Here is a 23,890-nt window from a genome sequence, read left to right as displayed (position 1 = left end):
CGGTTTTAACTTTCAAAGTGGGTAGTTTTGTAAGATGTTTTATTGATGTGGGTAGATTTAATTCCAACCCTTATTCAAATATCAATTTAATGGTCATATCATATATAAGTATTTAATTTATTAGTATGATGCAGTATTCATCATTGGTTTTTTCCATCCAAATGTATATATTTATAGGTCTATGATATATACTTACAATCTATGAAATGTAATACAATTGAGAGCTATGTAAATAGACGTAACATCACGCTCCTTTCTTGTAGTTCTTGACCTTCAAATGATTATTGCGTAAGAAAGTCTTGATTAAGATAAGATACTAATTTCATTTCAAAAAAAAAGATAAGATACTAATTGATGGCTCAGGATACACTAAATATTTGAAATGCGTATATATAAATTAATTACGGTTATTCCGACAACAAGATATACTCCCTCCGTCCCAACTTTTTGTATCCACTTTTAGTTGTAAATACAACTAAAAGTGGATACAAAAAGCTGGGACGGAGGGAGTATATTTTTTTTTAGTGAAGGTTAGGAAGCCTTCATTCAAATGTTAAAACATAGAATCCAATTCCAACAAATCACAACGAATTACCATATAGAGTGTCAACTTTCGTCGTTCAGTCAATTTGAATAAACTGATACTTCCATCAGTTCGTGTTATATATATAGTGAAATCTTTATTACTACTTCTTTGGATTGATTATTGTTCCGCTGAACTTTTAGTCTCGGTCTTCAGGTTGCAATCTGTAAACAAAATATTCACACCTCCTAACACGTGAGCTGCATTATGCAAGATACAATCTTGATATAGATCATCACTACAAGGGTTTTGGGACCAAATATATTTTACTCGTTCAGCTGAAATTCGAACAGTACTTGCACACGGTCTTCAACGTTCGATCTCGGATCACTGTCCAATTGTTCTCACTACTAGAACGGAGGATTGGGGACCAAGACCTTTTAGGTTCCTAAATGCTTGGACGAATCACCCGGAGTTTGAAGATGTTGTAAAGAAAGTGTGGACGGGGACTGACTGTCAGGGATGGAGCTTTTTCGTGGTTAAGGAGAAATTGAAAAAACTTCGCGAGGCTTTAAAAGTTTGGAATCGCACATCCTTTGGTGAGATTGATTCTAAAATTCACGAATTAAAGAAGGAGTTACAACAGAAAGATGAGCTTGACGAGCAGAGTTGTTTAGGCGAAGTGGATGTTATCAGGAGAAATGAGCTCCAAGCTCTCCTTTCCCTTCAGCTGAAGCATAAGCAGATGACTTTACAACAGAAGGCTAAACTGAAATGGCTTAAGGAGGGAGATGTGAATTCTGGCTTCTTCCATAAGGCGATTAAAGGGAGGCGGTTGAAGAATGACATAGGCGGACTAACCTTTGATAACTCATGGATCTCCAAACCGGAAGAGGTAAAAGCTAGGGTGAGAAATCATTTTGAAACCTTTTTCAAGCGGAAAGATAGACAGATGCCTGTTATTCCCATTGACTTTGTGAGAAGGAAAATCTCTGATGAGGAGAGAAATTGGCTGATTAGAGGTTTCGAACCTGAAGAAGTTAAAGAAGCGGTCTGGAGCTGCTCTGGCGATAAGAGTCCAGGACCTGATGGCTTTAACTTTTCATTCTGGAGATCGGCTTGGCATGTGGTTAAGGAGGATATCCTCCAGGTCTTGAAGGACTTCCACACGAACGGTAAAATTCCTAAAGGAGGTAATGCTTCTTTCATCGTTTTAATACCGAAGAAAGAAGGGGCTGATTCGTTGAACGAATTTCGCCCAATCTCGCTCATTACCAGCTTGTATAAAATCATTGCCAAGATCTTGGCGGGGAGACTGACGAAGGTGATGGGGTCGATCATCTCTGATAATCAAAGCGCTTTCGTTAAAGGACGGTTTATTCTCGATGGTGCGGTAATTTTGAATGAAGCTGTTGTTGAGTCAAAAAAGAAGCGACGAAGCCGGATCTTCTTTAAGATTGACTTTGCCAAAGCTTTCGATTCAGTTCAATGGGACTTTTTGGATACTTTGCTGGACAGAATGAACTTCGATGGGATTTGGAGGAAATGGATTCAAGGGTGTCTACAGTCAGCCACGGCAAGTGTCCTTGTTAACGGGTCATCAACGGGAGATTTCAAAATGGAGAGAGGCTTGAGACAGGGAGACCCGATGTCTCCCTTCTTGTTCCTCATTGTTGCAGAAGGGTTGAATGCGCTCGTTGAGAGAGCAGTGGAACGACAGTTATTGTTTCCTGTTAAGATTGGTAAGGATGAAGTGCCGATTACACACCTCCAGTACGCGGATGACACCATCTTTATTTTAGAGGCTGATGAGCGTAATGTGGAATCACTGAAAAGTCTGTTGCTTCTCTTTCATTTTGTCTCGGGTCTTGCTGTCAACTTCGCGAAGAGCAGCCTGATGACGGTGGGAGTGAATGTGTCAGTCGAGAGGACATGGGCTTCGTTTCTCCATTGCAAGATTGGTTCATTTCCGTGTCTTTACTTGGGAACCAAAATTGGAGGTCGAAGCAATGGTGTTAGCGAGTGGAATTTCTTGGTGGATAAAGTCTCAAACAAAATTGCAAGCTGGAGAAAAAGACCTCTCTCGTTGGCAGGGAGGATCACTCTTGTCAAAGCGGTGCTTCAATCTATTCCGGTATATCAACTGGCATACGCTTTTATTCCCAAGACAGTGCTCAAGAATCTCAATTCCTTGTTCTCCAGATTTCTGTGGGGTGGAGGCTCTCAGTCGGGAAGAATCACCTGGTTTAAATGGAGCTCCTTGTGTTCCAATAAGAAAACAGGAGGTCTTGGGTTTCGGGATGTGGAATTGTTTAATCATGTTCTGTTAATTAAATGGCTTTGGAGATTTTTGGTGGATGGGGGAGCTTTGTGGGCGAGAGTGATCAAATCGCTTTATGGGGAACTTGTCTGGGGCGAAGAGGGGGATTGCTCGGTGATGGGAAGAAGTGGGCAGTTGGGGTGGTGGGCGAAAATTGTGGAGAAAGGGGGAGGAAGAGACGATAGATGGTTCATTGATCACCTTCAACACCGTCTCGGGGATGGGATGAATACAATGTTCTGGGAGGACGTGTGGGCTGTTAACAAACCTCTCAAGTTCTCTTTCCCGAGATTGTATAACTTGTGTTCGAATAAGAAAAGCCTAGTCGGAGAGAGTGGGTTTTGGGAAGGAGAAGAGTGGGTGTGGTCGGTGAATTGGAGGAGGGATTTGAGGGAAAGAGAGACTGGACAGGTAGAGGAACTTTTGAGACTTGTTGCTGCTTTTGTCCCTTCTACAGGTTTAACTGATGGATGGAGTTGGAAGGCAACTACGGACGGTAAATTCTCAACAAAGTCGGCTTATGATTTGGTGGCGGCTTCCAGAGAGGCACAACAAACTCAACCGGCTGAGATGGCAATGGTTTGGGAGGCTCCAACATCGCACAAAGCCAAGGTGACAGCGTGGAGATGTCTTAGAAATCGTTTGGCTACCTGTGACAACTTAAGAAGACGACAAATTCAAATTAGCTGGGAAGAGAAAGGATGCAACTCTTGCTTTGCTGGAGAGGAGACGACGGAACATCTTTTTCTTCATTGCCCGAAAGCTGCAGCGGTGTGGGACCAAATCTTCCAATGGTTACACATCAAAACGGCAAATCCTAGAGGTACTCTTCATTACTACACTTCCTTCATCTCTGCTGCCAAAAATAAGAAAGGAAGAAGATTGCTAAATGCGTTATGGGTGGGAACGGTTTGGACGCTATGGGAAAAAAGAAACGAGAGTCGTTTTCAAGGAAAGATTTGGGATATTGAGAGACTTGTTTTACAGATCAAGGGTAGACTTTGGAGTTGGAATGAGGTATATAAAGTTTTGGAGTTGAGAATCCCTTTCACCATGTGGTGCTCAAAGGGTTTCAATCTTTCCTTCTTGTTTTGATTGGCATCCCTGGTGCCTTGCTTTTTATCTAAATAAAATATTAATTTTACCGATAAAAAAAAAAACTGATGGACAATTATAGAGAAAAATTTTGAAAAAGTTAAATGAATTACATTAATTTTGACTAGAAATTAATCAATCATTTGAGTGCTTATAAAGTCCACTTTAACGGACACCTTAAATGAAACCTGCCTACAACTCTCGGACACCTTAAAGTTTGAACTTTGTTAATCAGTGGAGACTAAAATCCTCAATCACTGAAGAATTCCAAATTCCATAACACTATAACTCGGGTATAATACCAACATTATATTATTATGCTCATGTAATAATAGTCTTACAAATACATGCTACATATATATAATTAACAAACTTGATTCCCCGCTTCTCTCTTATATGTAATTAAAGTGTTGGAAAAATGAGATTAAAATTAATTATATAACCCTTGATACATTTAATTCGGAGATTACAATTAATAATTGTATTATGATTTTTGACAAATTTCAAATTATTAATGCGAGATCTCATATAACTAGCTATAGCACGTACTGATCTATATATATTCATATATTAAAAAAATCATATATATATATATATGTATGCATATATTTTTTGTGCAAATAAACGATAAATTCTGGCCCAAAAGAATCCATAGAAATACAGGTCGAAATCATACGATTCACGATGTTTAGGTTTTACATTGGTACCAATATATAAATGATTTGTTTTATGAGTATAGTATAAGAGCATAAATTAAAATTATATCCTTATCAAAAGTCCAACTTTTCGTCACGATTGGGACTGATCTCTAATTATTTCCCTTTGTGGTGCTGCTTTACTTTAATTAAAGCCGCAATTTGGAGGCTGCATCTTTGCCAGGAACCATTTCCAAAGTGACAAAGTCTACTCTATATAATACCCTTTTATTTTCAATCATGCATATTTTTCATTACAAAAGGATCGAGTTAGGAGTTGGATTTAGTGAGTATTTTCAAGACGAATGAGATTTCAACTAGGTAACAGTGCCACGTGTTAAATGCTGATATCATATAAAAAATCTTGACTGTGATAAGCTGATTTGAATGAATTCATGAGGTTGACATCTGATTCTTTGATAGCTACTACTTGTGGATCATCGATATGCATATCTTCGAGTCTTGACCGCCGACCAACCCCACTTATTTCTTAATTTGAGTCTAATTTATAACCAAAACTTTGTTTATGCTTAACTAATACTCTTTGCCTTCCTGAAATAACTTCACAGAGAGTGACATAAATTTTAAGAAAAATAATTGTTGAATGTATTGAGAATGGAGAAAATATTATTGAGTGTATTTAAAGTGATGAAAATGTATTTTAATTAATATTGAGAGTGTGAATAAAAAATGAAAAGTAAGGATAAATAAAATTTTGTGTGTGATCGTTTTCATGATTATATTTACTCCCTTCGTCCACAATAAAATTTCTTAGATTTTTTTTGGGATGTTCACAATTTTCTTTTTTATTTTTGGATTATACCCCACCACTAAAAATACCTCATTAGCCTTATTTTTTTTTGTATTTTTTTCACATTTTCACTGCTGTCAATACAAATTAAAACAACACAACAATAAGGAAAAATTGCACCTAAATACACAAACTTTGTCGAAAATCCATATTTGACGCGAAGTTAGGAATTTACATTTTAATACACCAATTTAAGAAGTTGTTCAATTTTGACACATTTTTCAATTCCGGCGACCGACATTCTGACGTGGACGCCGGAATGCCAATGTCGCAGCCACGTCACACACCCACTCTCTCTCACTCTCTACACGTCACCTCCCCCCCTCCCCCCCGTCGGACCCTCCCCCTCCCCAGAACCGCAACCGCGTCGCACCACCGCCGCCGAGCCCAGCCTCCCGCCGTCAGCCACTTCCCCCTCCCCAGAACCGCGTCGCACCACCGCCGTCGAGCCCCACAGCCACAAACCCTCCCTCCCGCCGTCAGCCACTTCCCCCTCCCCAGAACGGCGGCGCACCCGCCACCTCCACCAACCAAACCAACCGGATTTTCCACCACCATCGTTTTCCCTCACCTCCACCATAACCACCAAAAACGCCATATCCACCGTCACCAAATCTCCACCACCATCGTTTTTTTTTGTTTGCACAGATTTGCAGATCTAGGGTCTGTGCTTGGCCGTGAGCGGCGGCGGCGGCGGCGTGACTCAGGATCGAGGGAGTACAGGCACGGAGGCAGCGAGGATCTGCTGTTGATGTCGGAGGTCAGAGAGAGCGGAGTCGATTTTGGGCTGCGGGTGGTGGGGGAAGTGGCGGCGGGTGCGACGCGGTTCTGGGGAGGGGGAGGGTCCGACGGGGGGAGGGAGGGTTTGCGGCTGAGGCCCTGTGGGGCTCGACGGCGGCAGTGCGACGCGGTTCTGGGGAGGGGGAAGTGGCTGACGGCGGGAGGCTGGGCTCGGCGGCGGCAGCGGTGCGATGCGGTTCTGGGGAGGGGGAGGGTCCGACGGGGGGACGGGGGGGGGGGGGAAGGTGACGTGTATAGAAAGAGAGAGAGAGTGGGGTGTGAGAGAGAGAATATTATTTTAAAATATTATAATTTATTGTGGACAGAGAGAATATTATTTTAAAATATTTTTATAAAAATAAAATTAATTATAATATTATTAATTATACTTAATTTTATTTCAAAAATTATATACCCTAACTTTGAATTTATCAGCATATTATTGACTAATAAAAGTAAAACTAAATAATAGTACAAAATAATTTTATATCCTAATTGAATTAAATAAGCCCTTGTTAATAAATACAAAATTAAAATTGAAAAAACATTATGCAAGAAAATTTTAAAAATTAAAAATGAAACATAAAATTGAACACCAAATATAGTAGACTAAATCAGGGGTAGAAATATACGGTTATTATTTACTTTCCATAATATGTAGTTTCCAATTAAAAATAAATTGTCTAAATGTGGGACGGTGGCGTTTGAGTTGATTATGTGTCAAAACCGTCAGAAAATTTGGACGGCGGCCCGGTTCGATGGCAGCTGTCCCGAACCGGGTCGGTGAGGGTTGGTACGCCGTATTTCTTTCAATTCACCTTTTTCTAGTAATCATTGTTTCCATTTTTTCTCACTCTTTTCCCCAAATAAAACAAAACAAAACTTTTTCAAGTACCGTCCAAAACCATGTCAAAGTCTCACACTGCAATATCTCCACTTTGAATTTCTCCCTCTCTTTTTGGAATTTTTATTTAATTGCACACTTTTACCAACCCTAGAAAAATAACATCCCATCTTCTTCCATGCCACACGTAGCCATTCAAATTTAGGAATTATTTGATGGAATTTTTCCTATTCTTTTGTACAATGCTCACTCCACGTTAACCAGTGGCGAATGAGTCACACCTTTACAAATTCTGTTATTTTCTAGCCACTATCTATCTATCTAGGTAATTAACGGTAAAAATAAAATAAATCAGTATTTATTTACGGACCTAATTAATTAAATTCTAATTATAATTGAATTTAGTTAAGTGTTTGAATTAATTTGTGAAATGGAATTATTGAGCGAGGGCTTTGCTCATCATCTTTCTGGCGGTGGCGCGGAAGGGGCAGTTGGAGACGAGGTGGAGGTAGGTCTTGAGCTCGTGGCAGGCGGCGATGTTGATGCCGTTGAGGCCGGGCGCGTCGCGGCTGCTGAGGCGCAGCTCGCAGCCGACGTCGGCGTACACCCACTGCATGTCCTCCACCAGCTTCCTCACCCAGCCGGCCTCATTGTTGTCGATGACAAAGCCGGGCACCTTGGTGATGACGTCGTCGGAGTTGACGATCCGGAGCACCTTCGTCCCCTGCTCCTCCAGGCGGCACCGGAAGCTCCAGTTCCCCACGCGCGGCCCGGCGAAGGAGATCACCGTCACCAGCGGCGCCTGCTTGAACGTCTTCTTTATGTCGTAGGCGGCCAGCGTGGCCAGCGCCGCGCCGAGGGAGTGCCCCGTGATGGTCAGGCTGAGCGGCTCGTCGCCGTATTTGTGCATGATCTTGGATATCTCGTCCCTCACCAGGCTCTGCAGGCTCGGCTTGTCGCCGGAGGCCGACGTGTACAAGCTGAGGAAACCGCTCTCCACCATGGGCTCGTCGCCGTCGTCATCCTCGTGGTTGTTCAAGGGAGTTAACGTGGCGCGCATGTTCTCGAGCCACTCGAGGCCCGTGGCGGTGCCCCGCAGGGCGATGACGACGTCGCGGCGGCCGAGGCGGGCGATCTCCCTGCGGTCGTGGGAGACGGCGACGTAGCCGATCCAGCTGGACTGCACGACCATCCAAGAGGGGCCCCAGGCGGGCAGTTGGATGCCGGAGGTGGCGGTGAGGTTGCGGGTGACGCGGTATCCGGTGTCGGGGAAGCCGGAGCTGGAGAGGAGATTGGATTTGGGGAAGCGGCAGGAGGCGTAGGAGGAGGAGGAGGGGTCGAAGTTGCAGGAGCAGTAGGCGGCCTCGACGAAGTTGCCGTAGCGGATGATCTCGCGGCGGAGGGTGTCGTCGAGGGGGTCTAGAAGGCCATTCCAGTTGTCCTGCCCTTGGTAGTCCTGCCACCTCTGGCTCAGCGGCCGCGGCGCCGGAGAATGGTCGTGATGGGGGAAACACCACTTCTTCTTCAGCTTCAACTTGCTGGGTTTCATGGTGATGTTGGAGGGCTTAGTGATGGTGCCTACATTTTCCACTGTTGCTCGGCTGCATGGCCGTACACATTTTGTCATTCGGAAACTCATCTTCAATTCAATGATTAATTAATCCAACTTTTGAAACGAAATAATAATAATAATAATAATAATAAAAATCTCTGTGTGTGTATATATATATATATATGGAGATGATGATGATGAGTTTTTGCGGTAGCTAGCTAATTTGTGAATATTTAGTTGGGGTATTTATAAGGGCGATGGAGAGGCTGCAGTAAAGTGTGCATGTGGACTAATTTTGGTCAATATGAGATTGGTAGAGAGAGTACCTAAAAGTTAATTAAGGACTAGTGTGTAATTGAATATTTAACCTCTATTTTCAACTGGTACGATATCTCACATTGCAATGGTCAAATGAAGGACATGTGATTATTTTAGGAAGGTCGATCATTAGGATTTTCTTTTTCTTATATAAATTTTAAATCATAAGTTTGAAATATTATCACATTTACGAATGTAATAAGAGATGTCAAACAAATTGACATGAGATCGGAATTGGTAATTAATACTCTCTCTGTACTACGAAAATAGGTCCTAAGGGAGGGCTACACGAGTTTAAAGAAAAGTTAGTTGTTTATTTAGTGATTGGAGAAATGGTCCCACAAATTATAAAAAGTTGAGAGTTGGTGAGGAATAGTGAATGTCAACTTCAATTGTAGATTTTATAGCCTCTATAGCCCCCACAAATTAAAAAACAGTGAATGGGAAAGGTTAGGAGGTGTTTCGTGGACGGACAAAAATAACAAATTATGAACTATTTTCATGGACGGAGGGAGTATCATGCATGCATCCATATATAAACCCATCTTAAAATATAAAATACGAACTACTGAATTTTTTGTAAAATATGTCTGAATTTGTTGTGTAAATATCTGGATTTTGAAAATTAAATTTTATACTCCATATGAGATTTGAATTCACACCTATGAATTTATCCAATAAAGTCGTGAATCCACCGTAGATCTTCATGATCTAAGGCTGAAAATTATGCATAATAAAATAGAATAAGAAATTTTATGTGAATGTCACAAAAAGAAAAAGTATGAAGTTTTATTATTGACAGGGGTAGTATATATGTATATAGGGAGGGTTAGGCTATAAATCTATCCTAAAATATAAATTATGAACCACCGAATTCTATATAGAATACTTCTAATTCGCAGTGTAATATCAGAATTTTGAAAATTATTTTTTTGCTCCTTATGAAATTTGAACTCATCAGGACTATAAATTTATCTAATAAAAATACATCGTAAATTATCATGATCGAATGATTGAAAATAATTTTTATTAAAATAAATTTTAATTTTACTTCATCCCTATATATATTTGTTTTGAAAACGAGGTTTTTTTTACTTACAAAAGAATAGTCTCATAAAACTGTAAATATCATACGAGTTATTGAAAAAAATATTACTATATTATTTGTCATATTAACAATGTGATACATCATGTATACGTAAAATAGCATAGCAGTGGGCCATTGGTAACAAAACTTGACTTGTATAGTAGTGAGGAGAAAATACACATATATTGTGTGTGTGTGTGTGTGAATATATGTGATGTGTGTACACGTTTATAGAGAGAGAAAAAGAGAGTAATAATGGTAGGGTTGGTAGGGACATTAGATGGGTATAACCGGAAAAACAGAAACTGCTTCTGCTGATCGATCACAAGGCAAAAAACAGATCAACGGCCCAAATTCATTCTGTTGGACGGAGAAACGTTGACCCTAAGTCAATTTCATTCTCCTTTTTATACTTATTCACGCCACCCAAACGTGGGCCGTCTATTTACCGCCACCTCACCCTTTACCTCGCCCGCCCAATATTCTTACACAAACTAAAAGTAATTATTAAATAGCTTAAGAAAATAGATCAAAATATAAAGAAAATATGATGTTTGAGGGGTGGAAGGAGTATTAATTCTAGAGTAAATATCATCAATCAAAGATCTAAACTATAAATTGAGTTATAGAAATAATCTAAATTATTGATAATATCAATTGAAAGTCTAAATTATAGGATGAGTTATAAATATATATGTTGTATACTATCGGTAATATCAATTAAAGATGTGAACTATCAAGTTTATATCTAATATGACTCGAGTTACATTTTCCATAACAGGAAAATGATATGTATTTTTTATTTTCTTAATATTGATTGGACAAAATGTCACAATTTTGCCCCCCTTTTTTTATAGTTCGGATTACTCAAATTTTTGCTCATGCTTAGATTTTCGCTCACAAAGTTAAAAGATAGACCCAGGCACGTTAGATGCTCAAATCTTAGAAAATCTGAGCAATTTGAGCGAAAAAAAATTAGGCAAAATGTTATTTCTCCCAGTTAGCATTAAGAAAATAAAAAAAATACACATAATCTTTATGTGATGGAAAACATAACTCGAGTCATATTTGATAGTTCAGGTCTTTGATTGATATTATCAATAGTTTAGAATATATTTGTGACTCAACTCATAATTTAGGCCTTTGATTTTTTATGATTTGTCGTTTACGAGACGTCTCCCAAAAACATTCACTTTATATTTTTGGACACAACTGCACTCATAACAAATGAGATCCCTTTTTCGCTCACACACATTCTTAAAATCCATGCCACCAGAAGTTTTGCATATTTTTTTAAGACGGAAGGGATATAATATTGCTTTCTTTTATAGATTAGAGTAAGATTAAATGTAATTGATATACTATACTTGGAGTATAAATTTAAATTGGACTTTGTTTAGCTTCTAAATCTTAATTAGATTTGTTTGAGTAATTTACAGAAATAGTATTAGAACAATGAGTTAGAAGTCCCTGATTTTGGCAAAGTTAAAAATGAAATTGTTTCGTCTCTCAACAATTATAGTATAAGGTTAAATTACGTCCATCTATACTGCAGGCATTCTGCAGACATGCAGCAGATCAAATATATATAGGTCAGAATTTCGAAAATAAAGATGTGTTCGTGATGTCAAGAATCTACCTATTTCTATTTAAAAGTCAAATAGTATACGTTTCTAATTGCTATTTTACGATAAAACAAACGTGTAGTTTTTTTTTGTTTTTATTTATTATTATTTTTTATTTTACGATAAATTAAACAAACGTGTAGTTGTTATTCGATGGTGTGCATGCATTTTGGGTAATTCAGTTCTTGTTAATTTAAAACTTTACTTTGTGATAATGGACAATATTTTAGTGCATAGACTTTTGTCTATAAGTTTTCCATTTTATTCTAATAATCATGGAATTTTAAGCTTTATAGTTTTTCTCTTTTAATTTCCTTTCTTTTAGCATCCCATTTATTTTTCACTATATTAAAATATATTAATATTATGAAAAATGACTAAAGCTATTGAACAAATTTATATATTAATATTATGAAGAATTGACTAAATTAGCTATTGAACAAATTTTGTATCGATCTGGCTATATTTAATAGATATTATAAATGTCAAATAAATACAAATATTCAATTAATTAAAACACGCACGAGTGTACGTAGCTAGGTTCAAATATCATAGCGCATAATACATGCCAGCTATATATACTACTGTAAATAAAATCGACAAAGAATTATTTGATTAGCTGTAAAAAACTAGATATTATCAAGAGCCATCTTGAGCGATTCAAGCAAAAAAGGCCGGTATCAATTTTGTCATTTAAATTAGGCATCAATCTTATCATTTTTGATTCGGCGTGAAAGTGAATCTCAAGCATTATCCTGACTGATAAATTCTTAGTAAATTATTTTATTAATTTATTATTATCATAACTCAGACTTGGACTATGAAGATTAATTTAACAATATCGAAGATTAAATGGGAAATATAGAAATGCTGAATTGTTCATAAGGGCACGAGGGTGGTTGGCTCTAACATGGTAAAACATGCCCTTTTGGAGCACTCCAAATTTACTTTACAAAAAGAGAGCAAAAAATAAATCAATAAAACGATTCATGCAAAATACACGCCACCAATATTGCATGTGACCATTGGCAAATTTTGTTCAATTGTCTAGCTAGGTCCCATTATCTTTTTTTCACAAAATATTATGTTCAACGTTACTTATATTAATCTTTTGTTCATGCAAAACATTCAAAGAAATCCAATAATCTGATGCACCATATTGAAAATGGTATACGAGATTTACAATTATTGAGAAGGTGGCCTAGCTAGTTGCACATTGCACAACTTGTCTCGTTGCTATATATAGTGATTGTCTTAGTTTTGTATTTTTTTTAATTATGTAATTTGACGATAATAAACTATACTTTATTAAAATATAATTAATTCATAATTTTTAACTTCTAATAAAGGGTCAAAAAATTTGAACTTGAATAGACAATCCTTGCGTATATATATGATTTTTTTTTTCACAACACACACACACAATACTTGATACACCGACTAAAGTTGGACAGGAAGCATTTTACCAATTGAACTACGTTTTATTATCATATAATAAACATTTTTTTTAATGAGACCCGACTTAAAAGTTAGCAATCTATGCTTTCTAGGATTTAGGCTATTTATTTATTCTTTTAGTTACCTCTACCTTAGCTTAATTTTTCTCTTAAACTCGATCCTTCTCATTTAGTACAATCAATTAAATCCCTCGTGCACAGATACAGTTTAAACCATTTTATTTGTGTGTGATAATTCTTAGCCACAAATTATGTGTTTTCGACAAAAATGGAAACAAACCTTTTACGTATATACTGAATCATAATTAAAATAAAATGGCAATGAAAAGATGAAGGTTTATTGTTGCACATGAATGTTGTGGCTCAAGTTTTGTCACGTGAAATATTTCCGCATGTTTGCTGCTTACATTTTTCATAAGCAATTTTACACTATTCACCATTTGCGCAAGCGTGATTATTACCCAATCAAATTATTTTTTTTGTGGATTTGAAATTTTCCACGTTTTATTAATCTGCTTTTCAAATGCCACGTTACAATATTTGGTTATGATAAGAGCTGTTTTTTTTTGGGGTTGCATGCATGTAACTAAAGGTGGAATATTTTCGTTAAAATCCTAATACAATAATACCCTAGGACAAAATCGAATATTTACACTTTTATTTTACGCAAAAAGCTTCTTAATTAATAATTAATCACTGGTAAGGTAAAAACAATAAGAACACATTTTATGAAGAATGAAGAAAATGGTGAAATTAATTCACAACGCATTGCGCTGTTTAAGTTTGATGCATCCGTATATATTTGCATAGCACTATTTTAATAAAAGAAAAAAAAGGTAACAATTCGTGAATTATTTTTTATAAAAATGGAAATACATAGATATCTTCACGGCGTAATAGGGCCAACCCTGTGGGCTTTAAATTAAATATAAAAAGACAAATAAAATTTATTGATAGGCAACCAAAACCATTTACTGAAAACAAATAAATTCCCCATCTTTATGCAATAATTGCACAGAACCATACCCGTATTCAATTAATATTTTCTAGGGAAATTAAATAAATTCACATTTTAATTTCAAATAGGTAATATATACGCGGGCTACGTGTGATTATCTAATTGACAAAATTAACCTTTATGTCATATTCCTAGTCAAAATAAAAGGGCTGGTTAAAGAATCCATGCAATATTGTTTGGATTTATTATTATGTTGAAATTAATCGATTTGTAAAGTAGACTTATTAAATATTGATAATAGTGGTGATTTATTAACAATCCTCCATTTTTCTCCTCAGGAGAAAAATCCCCCATTTTTTCCTTTTAAGAAGTTGAAAATATTATATGAGGACGACAACACATCAATACTGAACAACCAATTTCACTTGTGGTTTACATTTTACGTAAACAAATTTATTAGTTTGTTGACTTCAGTGTGTGTAACATTAATAGCTCTCTCATAAGGAACCGATTATGTCAATAAAAAATGATTAAGAAAGAAAGAAAATACACGAAATAGTTAACCTTTTTTGTGGCGTGGTTTTAGTGAGAATTACATTTTTTTCTCCTTTCAAGATTCGAACTCATATACTATATTCATCTATCAAGATAATGCATCTAACGTAAATTTTAGTGATTGATGGATTAAAATTATTTTCCATTCTTATCTTATTTATTAATTCTTACTTGATCAATCTATATGTGGGTATGTGTAGCAGTAGCACAATCTCGTAACGTATACATTAAGCAGAGCAATAAAAACAACCCACATGATCTTACAATTCAAAAGAGTAAATTTGAATTGCATCATTGAACACATTTAAAGCTTTTATAATATCGTAATTCGCCGACTCCATAAATGTAAAAAGTAGACATTCAATAATTCGGGAGCTATTATGAAAAATGTATCGCAAAATATAAAATGTCTGACAGCGTCAGTTGCAGACTTCATAAATTAATCGAAGAAAATATATTTTATTATAGTACTCCATTACTTAAATTTCCAAAATGAAGAGATGAAACTTGTCCTATCAAACAGGTCAGCTGAAATATAGATAAACTGCGAGAGTTAATTTGGCTGGATATGCATGAAATAGGAAACAAAAAAAAAAAGAGTTCAGTGCGGGTATTATAAGTGTATTATACGTTGAAATTTGACGGAAAAATATTTTACGTTATAATTTATAGTTATTTATATTATTTTATGGTAATAGCACATTAAAGTATCTTATATATAAATTATTTTTATATTTAATTTAATTTGATTAATTTTAAATTATATTGATCTCAATCAAATATCTAATGCGCCTATCTTTTGGTTAGCTGTTTTATATCAAATCAACTGACTCATAATCAGTTGAATATGTTAAGAACACTCACTCTGTAAATCAATGAATAGTTTGCAATTGGTGTATTTCCCCCCTAGCTCCTATACACCAGTACGCGCTCGCTTGAAACCAACAATATATTAATGCTTTGTACAATTTAGTTACAAAGAACAAATTTCACTAGTATGTCCATAAAAATATATATATCATCAGTGTACTATATGTATACATCGCATATTATAGCATTACTAAAATTGACGTGCCTTTTTAAAAATTATTAACACATAGTAATAAAAAAGAAGGGTTCAAGGTGTACCTGAAAAGTACTTCTCTTCTTTTTCTTTTCTTTTAAGAAAGGAGAACCTTGAGTTTTTCCATGAACATATATAATCAATTTTTAAGGATAAAAATTATTTTGGATAACATAAGGGGACACAAAGTTATTTTCCAGCAAAGCTTTTTCCAGTGTAGGGCATGCCAGTGAAATAATGAAAAGAGATTCTCTATTGTGCACTGCACCCCATCAAAATACAAAGAAAAATAATGAATTTTTTGAAAAAATAAATATAAAATTTGTCAAATTCCCTTTGTTTTTGTGCACAACACCGCATCGTAGAGGATTCTAACCCGTGAAATAATACTGCAATTTTATTGGCCCATGCTGTAAATGGCAGTGACACGAGCATTTTATTATTATTATTATAAAATTAAATAAAAAAAATTAATGACCGCGCCACGGTGAACTCTAATTCAAGACCTTTGAACTTAAACATTAACCATTATACTACTATTATTAATTCTTTTTTAAGATGCTTGCCGTCACTACTTTGTGTTCTCAATCTAAAAGGCCTTGGTGAATTTGAATATATGGTATTTCAGCTAGGAGATCATAACCCCACTAAATAGGATTAAAGCTAGACATAATAGTATAAGTATTTAATTGTAATTATTCATACAAATTTTGTTTGTTTTAGTATTAAAGAAAAACTTGAGAATACAAGCAACTAAGTGGATTTTTCCATTACATGAACGTTTATAGATTTACAAGTACACCATCCGTAACTCTAACTAGTTTGATATAAAGTTGTATTAATGTGGATCTTATCTATTCCTTAGATACGTAAAATTCCGTTTCAAAATAGTTAAAAACTTATTACTAGTTTCTTATAGTTGAGAATTCATTCATTGACCGAACTGCGTTCAAGCGTAGAAATTAGTTAGGTACCTGAGCAATATATAGTTTCTTTGACAATATCAAATATAGCATATGTTATATTATATCAACGTTTAGATTGAAAATACTTTTGGTGAATTTTTGACTTTACTGAATAAATTTGTAATTCATTCGGAAATTGTAGATGAGAAGCCAATTATTGAGATCTGGATATAGAGATTGATTGCAAGAAAAAGTATAAAGGGGTGGGTTGTGACAAATTAGCCATAACTAGATAGACTTACCATTCCTTTTCGCAAGAGTGCCTTTTGTTACTGCAAATGTTTTCACCTTGATGAAAAGAGGTTACATGAGGAATGGTCGAAGGGAACACTTATTTAATACTATGATTATCTTATATATGTTAATATTTTCTATAGACTACAATAGTATTTTTCTTTCATGATAATCATAGATTATACAAATATCAATAGTCCAAATTAATTTTTCAGTAACAAAATGAATAAAAAGTTAAATTTATGATAATAATGACTCTTTGTTGACAGCAATATATCATATTGGGAAGGTAAAATTTCTATTAATGGAAACAGTGACTGATAAAATTAGGAGTCAATTTTTTTGCAGAAGGATATCGTTGTGGTTTCCGAATTCAGTTGGATTGTGATCGTGTAGTTTTCGTGATTTTCTATTCTCAGTTCCTTATTTGACAAAAAAACATAAATATTTTTCTTTGTAGTCCCACTATTTCAAATTCTAACTAAAAGAATAGAACCAATATATCACTCTTTCTTGTTCATATTAAAAGGGGAAAAAGCTTAAAACATCGACTGTTAATTCAACTAGCTGTTTTCCTGAGAAAAAAAGGTATTACCTTTTCTTGAAGAACATAGTCCCAAAGGTTTCAAAGTTTGGTTTGTTCGGTTTCTATTTAGATGCATCATAAACATGAATTTTCTTGCTTTTTGTTTTATAAAACGAGACTAATGAAATTATTGGAGAAGTCGATTTGGAAATACTAAGTAATTATTCACAAAATAGAATATTCAGATAGATAGATTCAAATTGAACCAGGGGGCTTAGCCCACTGGGAGCGAATTGGAGATTTGAGATATAAGGTGGATTTTGGTGAATGGAGAGATAAAGTGGTTCTTGGAGTGGGATGAGAAACTAATTACTAACATCTAACATGCCTTTGTCCGATCAAAAAAAAAAGATTCAAATTGGAGAAGAAATTTCAACCTATTCTATTGTTCTTTAATCCTTATTCTTTTATATTATGAAGCGGAGCGGAGAGGATTATGTGCCAAATACAATATATTCTAACTATAACATATTCACACTTTAAAGGGTAAATATCATATTAAACCTCAAACTATTTTTTTTAAATCCTAAACTATTAAATTAAATTTGTATAGAAAATATCCCACAAATATTTTTCAGCCCTAGAAATTATGGCATGGCTCACCCGATATTAATTTTTATTTTATTTTTTTCAAATGACATGGCACAAAACAATATATACTCGCTCATTCAAAAAATGTTTCAAACCATAATAAATGATTTTTTAAAACTCCAAACTATTAGCTTTATATCAAAAATATTCCACGATTATTTTTCGGCCCTCAAAATTATGATGTGGCTCACTGAATACCACTTTGTAATTTGTGTTTTATTCTTTTAAATGACATGGCACAAAACAACGTGAAATTAACCCTACCAGAAAGTAGTTGCTTCAAATCATTGACCTAGGATTCCTATGTTAATCATGCTCCAAGGCAACCAGTAAAACAAGACTTCAGTGGTAATCGGCTGAGCTTAATTTAAGCAACTTATAATTTATAAAATATTTTTACCACTTAAGAATCAGTATTTAAGAGTACACTTGTTAAAAACTTATAAGCTGATATGGAGTAATTGTGATGTGGCTAATGAAGAACAACTAGAGATGGGTCGACAATTAGTCAATTATAGCCGTGCAAGAAACAAGTTGGCAGCACAAACCTTAGCAAATCCAAGAGCTCCAAAATCTCTATGAAGATCTACATCAAACAACTATATCTGTCAGTAAAGCACAATGCACAAAGCTGCTGTCAACTCGTAGAAGCAAAAGCATTTACTCTTTTAGAGCCAATGCATTCACTTCCAACCAGAAAGCACCCTGCTGAAACGTAGACAGGAATGATGAGATGTATATATCCACATACGTAGTAGATGAAATTTCACTAGCTCAAGAATAAGTTATATGCATAATGCATGTTTAAATATACCGGCATCTCATTGGGAAATGGTTTTACAACAATATGGTCAAAAAGTTCATCAACTTAATTATCTGAAACATTGTCCTTCCTAATCCAGTGTCTTACTTGTTTGCTTGTGTTTTGTGTCCTGTGCTTCCTATGATAATTGTTGGGCTTCCTCGACCGACGCCTGTCGGATGAACTTTCTGGATTGGTATCAGATTTCGCTGCCGGATCTTTGTTTTGTGATTCACTGGATACTCCTTCAGATTCTGTTGAGGGTAAGACAACTAGCTGGGGAAGAAACATACCAGGTAATAGGACCTCATTTTTCTTGGGCTCAATCAAGCCATTATTTTCTTGCTGGATTTTTAGAATGGCATCAAATTTTTGTCTTCTAGTTATTTCCAATTCCGAATGAAGAAAGCCTCCGTCAATCTCAGTTCCAGCACAGTCCTGAAATCAGCAAACACATGATTAATTTCTCTTCATATGAGCAACTAATTAATAAACAAGAATTATTGCCTGAACTTTGACCCCATAATGACTTTCTAGCTCGAAGTTATAGAAGTTTACAAATATAGCTCATACTTATTTCCGTAGTTCACTTAATACCCGCATCAAATTTTCCAGAAGCTGATTTTCACATGTGTACCTTTTTTTAATAATGCCAAATCAACTTCTGGCGATTCACGTAAGCTTTAGTTGGCCGGAAAATATGATGCAGGCTATTAAGTAAACAACATAGATAAGTGTAGACTTTATTTGTAATTTTTTTAAATTTGAGCTCAAAAGTCACTACAGGGTCAAAGTTCGGGCTATCACTTAAGAAGCAAATTGGTTGTCTCTTTGTATCAAACACCAAAGAAAATAGATCAATCAGATTCTGAAGTGACACGCGACAGCATCTATATCTTTCACTTTCAATATAATTCATAATTGAGAACAAAACAAACATGTAAGAAAGCCTTCTTTGACGAACCAAATTGCCACAAGTCCCAACTAAGTCAAGCACATGCTCAATATCCTTGGCAAGAAATATTTTCCGGCAGACTGGGCATTTGCCCATACTTCCTTCCATCATTTTGCGAATACCTATGCAAGAGAACAATCGCGTTAAGTGTGAGAAATGACAAGAAGACAGGCAAGTAAATGAAGACCCCAGACAAAGGGGTGCAACTCCATTGGTAGGAGGAAAGGACAAAACCCCCTTGCACACAAACAAGCTGGAGGAAAAGAAAAACGAAAACGTAAACAGAAAAATGAACAAACAAAACAGAGCAAGGAAAGCAATAATAATAGTAATAAATACAGCACGTAAGAAAAGCTGACATTTTGAATTATATTAAGCTATACTGGTACATGTAAAACTCCAGCTCGTCTAAAATTCTTTTCTTAATACAAGGAGAGTTTCTTTACCTACCTCCAGATTTTTAGATACTAGATGGGGGATAGCAAAAGAGAAAACATTTGAGTTATCTAGAATTAGTTCACAAATAAAAGATTTTAAAACTAGTAAGCCTAGTATCAAAATCAAAGCTACATAGTGGCTGATCCATATATCAAGGATAAAATTTACGATATACTACCCAGCAATTCCAAAATCTTAATAAAATATAGTATTAACAGCAACAATGTTATCTTGTAAGGATGGTGCCAATAAAGGAAAATTATAATCACAAAAGAACTGATTCATTTTAAAGACAAGAAAAGAGCAACTAGAATTCCATTTGAACAACAATAACACTATAGTTTCTCAAGAATTTTGAAATATGAAATGTATAAAATATAGACAGTAAAAATACCAGTGTCTCTATATTAATACAACCTTGTTGATCTGGCTTACTCCTAACAGTTGATGATGACGAACTTGAACTCTCCTTTTCACTTTGCATCTGGATCCAATTCCACCACCTGATGATGCAGTCACTGCAATGGTTGGAAAAATAAAACGAAAATTCAGTAACATGCACAGTTCCCTCGCAAAGGATTAAGTACCCATAATTGGAGATGACAGATGACATTAGATGTACTTACCAATGAAAGCAATGGAAACAAGACATTAACTTCATAAAAGGTAACGAATTGTTGTCAGCATCTTCATCAAGTAAAGGAAATAAACACAAGGGGCAGTCTCCCTCAGGATGATTCATACTAGAAAGCTTCTCCACTGCTTCCTAAATTTTTAAGTAGCTATTAACATCTTGGGATGGATAATTTTGATGGGAATAGACATGATATGTAATGAACTAATGGATTGCATACATAGGTAATGACTAATAAGTGCAGTGTGATTATATGACAAAAAAAGGAGCACGGACGCCAGTGTTCACTTCATTAATGCCAGGATATTTGTATCAAAACAGAATGTGTCATGTAAGATGAAATAACATTGACAATCGAGGGCGGGAAAATAATAGCTAATGATCCAAAGTACACAAATCATCACCTCACAAAGTGCCACAAGCATTGAACACGAGGCAAGTTCAAAAGCTTTGCAACAAATGCTCTCTATAAGATATTTCTGCCTCTGCTCATCAAGACCCTTGGAATCAATAATCCTAATCACAGGTGGCTCTTCAGGGTACTGCACAGGAAATAAATAACAATAAGAATAATGAAATTAGACTAGCATCTATTTCAAATTAACACCTTACTGATCCAGCGACGAAGAAGAAAGGAACAATCACCCAAGTGAGAAATGTGATCAAGTACTACTAAAAAGGAAAAGAAAATCAGTAGTGTCTCTAACTGCACCATCAGTAAAGGTAAGTCATGGGCCAAGAAGTAGCCCAGCTCACAGCGCAACATTTTATGTTGAACTGAAAGTACCCAAGGTGCTGGACTGGAGGAGAACTATGAGATGTAAAATCACCTTAGGACCAGCCTGCATCCCAATAGTTGCTTCCACAAACTGCAGGGATGTGCTGTCAGTATTAATTTCTCAAAATAAACATATATATCAATGAACTTATAAGAACATCACCAATACGTAAACACAATGCAAAAATACAATGTCAAGAGAAAGCGTAGATGATGAAATTTAGCATGCAAGTAGGTTCTAAGAAAAAGAGAACAAAGTAGTATGGATAATAGTTATCAAAATCTGAGAAAGTCTGCTGGTCCTCTAAGTCTGTCAACACCATTGCCACAGAGTAATTCAGCTTATAGATCAAAACACAAGAATTTCAGAATCATCAGAAGCCTTACTGCAGACAAAATAAAGGCATCACTTAATTTATTCGAGCACAGATCACAGAAAGTGAATTCATTAAACCCTGACTCCATCTTCTCTCAGAAAAAGTCTCTAGCTGATAACAGAATATTAAGGACGTTACAAAATAATATAGTTCCTTCATTAGAAATTCGTATATCCGCAGTCAGATGCCCCCACATTATACTAACAGAGATAAACACAACGACATGTAATTTTTCGGAAAAACCATAATACAACGCAGATATTACTTGCCACGGAAAAACAACGGCCAGACAAAACAATCATCAAACGAGGGTGAAATTTCATCAGAAAGGTCAAATTAGCTGAACGGAACACATACACACACGCACACACACTATTCAGCGTGAAATCGAGATACCTGCTCAGAGGAGACCTCGGCGGTGCGCGGCTTAAGGTGAACGTGGAGATGTGGAGGATAGGCTTCGATGACAAGGCAATCGTCGCCGTACACCGCCTGCGCTGCCTCCACTTCAGCCATAACTTCTTCTTCAGCCATCGGCGAAGGCGGCGGAGGATTACCAGTCCAGTTTTATTGATTTGTGTCGGCGATGGCGTCGAGCATATGAAATCGGGTGTCTGATTTTTGTGGGTCGGCTCAGTTTACGGATCGGATATTAATTCGTTTTCGGCGCTTTATTCTTACTGGATTTTATACAAACTGATTTATGCGCTTTAATTTAGGGATGTTATAATTAGACTTATTAAGAGGGTGCATAGATCACATAATTCTCATCATTTATTATAATTATAATTATTCAAATTAAAATACTCCCTCCGTCCATGAAAGAATTTCCTAGGAGGGAGTGGCACGGGTTTTTAAAAAAAATATTATTGAATGTATTGAGAGTGGATAAAAGGTAGTTGAGTGTATTGGGAGTGGTGAAAAGGTGTTATAATTAATATTGGGAGTTGTGAAAAGTGAAAAGTAAGAAGATTATAAGTGGTGGGGTATATAGTCCAAAAATAGGTAGGAAGTTCTTTTGTGGACGTCCCAAAAAGAAAATATAGGAATTTCTTTCGTGGACGGAGGGAGTATAATACTCCATAAAACGCACTCACATGCACATTCTCACTTTTAATGTTGAGTTATTAGAAGATATCAAAACTTCAAAAAATTGGAGTAATTACTTGAATGAATTCAGGCCTCCTTGAGCTTCACGGAAATGATGGAGATCTTCAACGTGTATGAAGAGAAACAAAAGAGAAAGTGTTGCGAAAGGGAGATAAATAGTGTGAAAGGAAAAAAATAGTACTCCCTCCGTCCCACGAAGCAAGACCCAATTTCCTTTTTACTTTGTCCCACAAAGCTTGACCTGTTTCTAAAAATGACAAAAAATTTACCCTTTATTCACTTTTTCATTTTTTCATCTACCACACTTAATACACAAAATATCAATTTCTTAATTTTCGTACCGAAAATAACTAGGTCATGCTTCATGGGACGGAGAGAGTAGTTGTTAAGAGAACGAGGAATCCAAAGCAGAAACGATTTTGTTCCTTGCCTATTGTGAGGGGAAACAATTTGACAGATTGGATTAACCCTAGGTAAAGGTAATTGTTAACCATTGCCTAAATCAAACAATAACTAATGGTTTCACTTAAGTGAATCCCTTTCCAAGCTCTAAAAAGGCCCAACCAAACACGGGCTAAAAATAAAACAAAACAGACTTGTTTTACACAAAGACCTCAGAAAAAGGCATTTTACAAAATTTCTGGAAAGATGTCACGACACTCTTAGGAGGTGATTGGTATGGTGGAATGGAGGTGGGAATGGAATGATGATTCCTACCTCCATTCCATTTCCATTCA

At 35.9% G+C, this 23,890-nt stretch overlaps 2 protein-coding genes across 3 annotated transcripts; both read right to left on the bottom strand.

Annotated features, from left to right (window-relative positions):
• Window positions 1-7,183: 7,183 nt before the first annotated feature.
• Window positions 7,184-8,729, bottom strand: LOC131022817 (phospholipase A(1) DAD1, chloroplastic-like). Its single transcript, XM_057952344.1, has one exon. The coding sequence runs from the start codon at window positions 8,705-8,707 to the stop codon at window positions 7,505-7,507; it is 1,203 nt and encodes a 400-aa protein (XP_057808327.1). The 5' UTR covers window positions 8,708-8,729; the 3' UTR covers window positions 7,184-7,504.
• Window positions 8,730-18,799: 10,070 nt separating this feature from the next.
• On the bottom strand, window positions 18,800-22,811 carry LOC131022816 (uncharacterized). Of its 2 annotated transcripts, XM_057952342.1 has the most exons (7): window positions 22,440-22,811; window positions 21,719-21,757; window positions 21,293-21,430; window positions 20,881-21,020; window positions 20,672-20,772; window positions 19,826-19,938; window positions 18,800-19,299 (listed from the first exon to the last, which is right to left on the bottom strand). In XM_057952342.1, the coding sequence occupies exons 1-7, from the start codon at window positions 22,575-22,577 to the stop codon at window positions 18,928-18,930; spliced, it is 1,041 nt and encodes a 346-aa protein (XP_057808325.1). In that variant the 5' UTR covers window positions 22,578-22,811; the 3' UTR covers window positions 18,800-18,927. The 2 variants fall into 2 exon arrangements, with proteins under 2 accessions (XP_057808325.1, XP_057808326.1); XM_057952343.1 differs by lacking the exons at window positions 21,719-21,757; window positions 22,440-22,811 and adding an exon at window positions 21,601-21,669.
• Between the last annotated feature and the right edge of the window lie 1,079 nt (window positions 22,812-23,890).

This window comes from Salvia miltiorrhiza, chromosome 4 (genome assembly GCF_028751815.1).
Source record: "Salvia miltiorrhiza cultivar Shanhuang (shh) chromosome 4, IMPLAD_Smil_shh, whole genome shotgun sequence".
Taxonomy (NCBI): Eukaryota; Viridiplantae; Streptophyta; class Magnoliopsida; order Lamiales; family Lamiaceae; genus Salvia; species Salvia miltiorrhiza.
Note: the sequence above shows the minus strand (reverse complement) of the source record. Positions and strands in the feature narration are given on the sequence as shown.